The following is a 5,248-nucleotide window of genomic DNA, read 5'->3' on the forward strand; positions in this document are numbered from 1 at the left end:
AAAAAAAAAAAAAAAAAAAGCAGAATTATTTTCTAATTTTTTTTTTCCTCAGAAAATTTTCAGATATTAGTATCCTAATTCTGTTTTTTCTAACCAGAGATGATTTTTTAATTTAGGGATGATAAAAAAGAACTAAAAATCAAAAGAAAGTCTCAAGAATAGACTCTAATCTCTTAAAGGCTAAATTTTTCTAAATTTATAAAATCTGAAATTGGAAGAATACATTTAGATGAATTTTTGTTAGAACTCTTTAAATAAAACATACATAAATATTCTGTATATTTATGAATAGAATAGAATACGAAAAGAATAAAAAAAGTTCAAATCAAACAAAAAATAGTCAATGATACTTTTGAATATATTTTTCATTAAAAGAGACAAAGGCTAAGGATACAGAAATCTTAATTTAATATCTTAAATTTAGATAAATTCATTCAACACATTTAAATTCTTTCAAACAGCTTTTTATAGGACATTATTGCCCATAACTACTGCATTTCATAAAATTCTTAATACTGCAAATAATGTGTTTGCTAAACATATGCCTTTATGTTATGCATCTACCATAAATAGTTATCCTTCAGTAATTGTCATGGAGCTATTATTAATATTTTATACTTTCAGTATCATCTATAATAATAAATTTACAAGACAGATTATAAAACAAGCACTTTGTCACCACAGGAAAGAGAAAAGCTTTTTTAAAGCTTTTTAAAAAAGACTTGACTGTATTAATAATTCATATAGAGGAATCCAAATATTCACTCTTTTTTGTAATGTCCCCTACTAAAGCTCATGTAACTGATATTTAACATACTTAAAATTTAAGAATTTTTGGACCTGATTATAAATTATTAACTAGCAAAGCTGTCTTTAGTTCTCAACTACTTAGTTTATTAATGTAAAAATAACAATAAAGAGTTATTTTAGAGGCCTCAGTTTATACTGTCCTGCCTAAAGACAAGAACACAGGAAAAGTCACAGAAAACAACTTAATTGAGGAAATGAAAAATTTACATGTAATACAGACATATACATATATGTGTGTATCAGTCTGTTAATACAAAGAAGGGTAAAGACTTTTCCCATCCGTTTTTTTTCTAAAATTCTTTAAGCCATTAAATTCACACATGCATCAAATACAAGCACCATTCTCACTCTTAACATCATAGAAAAGGTAAGTAAGGAAATCCACCAAGATAAAACACAAATACTTAGGCAAAATCCTAGATATGAGAGCAAGGCATTAAATAATAGTCTTATAGTCCACTGATTAACATTTCTTATTATACAAGTTATATGATTTAAAACAATTTTAAATACAAAAGTCTTCTAAAACATACCTCCAAGTTTTTCCAGCATATTCTGTACTTCACCCCTGTGAAGAAATTACATTTAAAAAAATTTTAATTAAGGATCCATAAAATATCACGCTTGTTTTGGAAGAAATATCACATGCCAAGTATTTTACATACAATATTTGTTAGAAGCAACTAAATTAAACTTTTCTTGAAGTACAACAGGCAAAAATTATTACCCCACATCTTGAACTATTCCTGCAGAAGGCCTTTTCTTCACATGCTTATCAATTACTGGAGTCTTTCCTGTATTGACGATTAAAAAGAAAAAAACATTTTTAAATTAAGTATGCCAATAATGAAGCAATATCTTCATTTTGGGCTTTTAGGCTTTTTGCCGACGTAAGTTTTTAGAGCAGACATATAAATGCAACACTTTCTCTGCAGGTTAAATGAAATTAAATCAGGATTCAGGACCCTCTTATAGGAACTTTTTTTAGGGTTAATGTCATAGTAACTTTTTTTCTGGGTTAATGTCATAGTAAGTCATGTACTATTTATCAGACATTTTGGCAATAATGACTGCAAAGGCAAGAGATGCTACATAAGCTTCTATAACCGATACAGGGTTATGAGGATCAAATGTGAAACAAAGTACAGTGGGCCCTCCATATCAGTCAGCCCTTCACATCTGCGGGTTACACATCCACAGATTCAGCCAACCTCAGATTGAAAATATTCAAGAAAAATAAAAAAACAATACCACAATAAAAAATAACACAAATAAAAAATACGGTATAACAACTATCTACATAGCATTTACATTTTTTTTAAGTATTATAAGTAATCTAGATATGATTTAAAGTATCCAGGAGGATGTGCATAGGTTATATACAAATATTCCACCATTTTATGTCAGGGGGTAATCCTGAGCATCCTGGGATTTTGGTATCCAAGGGGGGGGGTCCTGGAACCAATCCCTTCTCATACTGATAGATAACTGTAAATGAAAATGTTTTACAAACAATATTTTGTTATAGTTTTAAATGTAGTGGGTTCAAAACAAATGAACTGTAGGATACCATCACTGTCCAACATTAGCTATACTGTACCTTCAGTAACATCCTCCTCTGAACCACTCAGATTTTTCTTATCTTCTTTCTCAAAGTTATAGGGTCTTACATCCTGATCCTCCATTGATGCCTTCCCAGACTTCACGGAATGCTTTCTTCCAGAGGGCACCATACTTAGATGTTTTCTGACTTCAAAAAATAAATCTCTCAACCCTCCTGAGTCCAAAGGCATCATTTAAATAAACTGGTAAAATTTTAAATATCAAATATGATATCAAATAAGGCTAATCTTTTTTTTCCCCTAAAAAGCCACTGAATTGTCCACTTTAAAAACAGTGCATTTAAAAAAAAATAATTTATTGTACATATTTGTGGGGTACAAAGTTGACCACCAACAGTTGTGTACAGTGAGCAATGGCCTTATCAGTACAGTTAGCTTATTCATCATTATAATACTTAATCATTCTTTGTGTGCGTTAAACAATTTGTCGTTAACCCCCCCTCCCTCTATCCCTCCCCTCCCCTAGGATAATCTTAGTTAAAGAGAATTTTAGCAGTTTCCTCATTTATTTTACTGGACCAAAAGTTAACGAAGTAGACAATGTCAAGTCTACCCTGACTCCAAGTGTACAGTGAGGGAGAGACTGCACCTGAGACTGGAGGACCTGAATTTTAGTCCCGTGTCTGCCAGATTACGGCTACATTTGGGCAACTATAGTGGGCATCTCAGCCACAAAGTTAAATAGTGGTTGGTGGCAGGGCAGATCGGGAGCATTCCAAAAATAAGTTCACGGCAATATAAATATAAAGTAAAAACATTCTGCAATCTGGGCCTCAGAAAATTAACGTCCATATAAGATTTCCACAACATACACATTGAGGAAAAGCGAGGAGCCCTCAGTTAGTTCGTTTCTGACAGGTTTGGGGCCGGCAGGGGGGAGAGACCCACACAGAGGTAACCCCCTCCCCCCGCCCACACACCCGCCCTAAACCTTCCAAGCTCGTAACGAAGGAAGGTCCAGGCCTAGCCCAGCCCATCTGCTTTCCACCCGCTTCTTGTCCGCTCAAGGCCCTGCCCTTGGAGAGTTTCGCTGCCTCCATTTTCCTGTCAGAAGCTCCGGGTAACACCATTGGGGAAAAGTTGCCTCAACGGTGAAGAGCAGCCTCTGGCCTGGACTCAGGCGCTGGACAAACCTTCCCTGCTCACGCCTGAAGAAAAACACCCCATGGCCTAGGACCACAGTTACCGTCACCTGGCAGGTTGGCCCCCCGGCCCCGCTCGTCCAACGATGCCAGTCACCTGACGTATAGCTTCGCAGCCCCGAAGCTTCTGAGGTAACTGGTATTCGTGCGGGAGAAAAACCAGTCTCGCCTCAGCCTGGCGCGTCGCTGATTGGCTGGACGCAGGCGCGCATGCGTGCATGTGTGCACTGGAAGGTGAGGCTCCACCCCCACGGGTGATTGCGCGCGAAATCCCTGACCCAGAATTCTCTGTCGGCTGACGCCTGCCGCCAGTAGTCTTAAGGCCCCAGTGCTTTACAGTTTCTTTTTTAAACATATTTTTAATTTTTATAATTTTGAAAACTGCAAAAGAATATCTAAATGATCAAACATGCTGAACACACCACCTAATTTGTAAAGTAGAACTTTACGAATATTCCCTGAATCTCCTCAGGAGGTGTTTTCCATTCTCTTCCCTCCCCGTCTTCCTCATTGAGAGGTATAAAAAAATTATCCTGAATTTGTGTAAATCATTCACCCCCTCCCATTTTCTAAGTTGTTACTACATATATATGTGTGTGTGTTCTGAGACAAAGTGGCTTAGTTTCATTTGTGTTTGGGCAACACAAAATCGTACCGTAGTCTATGTAGTATTCTACCACTCACATTTTTACTCAACATTATGTCACTAAGAGAATCTATATTACACGGAGCCATCGTTCTTCCATTTTTGCTGCTGTAGAACATCCCATTGTGACACTATTCCGTAATTTACTCATTGATTTTCTTGTCATGCACTTCTGTGTTATTTCCAGATTAGAGCCTATAAAAACAATGCTTCTGTAAATATTCTGGCTAGGAGATATTCAGTAACGCCAAATTGTTTTCCATTTAATACTCCCACCAACAGAATAAGTCCCCTTTGTTACTTATATTCATCACTTGCTATAGGGAGATTTTTTAATTTTGCCATTCTAGGGTAAAATATTATCTTTGGAGTCTTTTATATTTCCCCAGTCACTCATAAGATTAAGCTCTTTTAATGCTTATTGGACATTTGCACTTCCTTTTCCTTAGAATATCCATTTGGGTTTCTTGATTATTTTTCAATTGGGTGTTATGGGTTTCTTACTGATTTGTAGGTCTTTATATATACCGGGTATTAATCTTTATGATTGTTTTGCTGTGTCTTTTCAAAGAAACTTATCTTTACCCTGAAGTTGTAAAAATATTGTCCTATAGTTTCTACAAAGGTTTTGAGGTTTTAATTTTCATTTTTAAGTCTTAGTTCATCTAGAATTGATTTTTGTGCCTAATGTCAGATAGGGATGCAATTACTTTTTCCCCCACTTTGGAAACCAATTGTCCCATCATCATTTATTGAATAGTGCATCGTTCTCCTATAACAGCTATGTCATATTAAGTTTCCATATGTTCTTAAATCTGCTTCTTTAGGCTGTTCCACTGGTCAGCTTGCCTATCCTGTGCCAAAACCACAGTTTTTATCACTGCATCTTTACTAAAGCTTTTGGTATCTAGTAGAGCAAGATTCACACCTTATTTTTTCCTCACAAGGATCCTATGTATTCTTGAATTTTTACTTTTCAAGTAGTTTTAGAATCAGTTTTCCAAGATCCATTAAAAAAGAAAAAAAAA

General features: G+C 35.4%; 1 protein-coding gene across 1 annotated transcript in view; it reads right to left on the reverse strand.

The window, feature by feature from the left end:
• SYCP3 (synaptonemal complex protein 3) overlaps positions 1 to 3,670 on the reverse strand; it is an 11,111-nt gene extending 7,441 nt beyond the window's left edge. Inside the window, exons 1-4 of the mRNA XM_008579687.1 lie at positions 3,619 to 3,670; positions 2,411 to 2,556; positions 1,538 to 1,604; positions 1,344 to 1,378 (exon numbers count right to left, since the gene is read on the reverse strand). Of these exons, the coding sequence (XP_008577909.1) occupies positions 1,344 to 1,378; positions 1,538 to 1,604; positions 2,411 to 2,543 (235 nt within the window). The 5' untranslated portion in view covers positions 2,544 to 2,556; positions 3,619 to 3,670. The remainder of the gene's footprint in view (positions 1 to 1,343; positions 1,379 to 1,537; positions 1,605 to 2,410; positions 2,557 to 3,618) is intronic.
• Positions 3,671 to 5,248: the final 1,578 nt, after the last annotated feature.

This window comes from Galeopterus variegatus, unplaced genomic scaffold (assembly GCF_000696425.1).
Source record: "Galeopterus variegatus unplaced genomic scaffold, G_variegatus-3.0.2 Scaffold1942, whole genome shotgun sequence".
Classification (NCBI taxonomy): domain Eukaryota; kingdom Metazoa; phylum Chordata; class Mammalia; order Dermoptera; family Cynocephalidae; genus Galeopterus; species Galeopterus variegatus.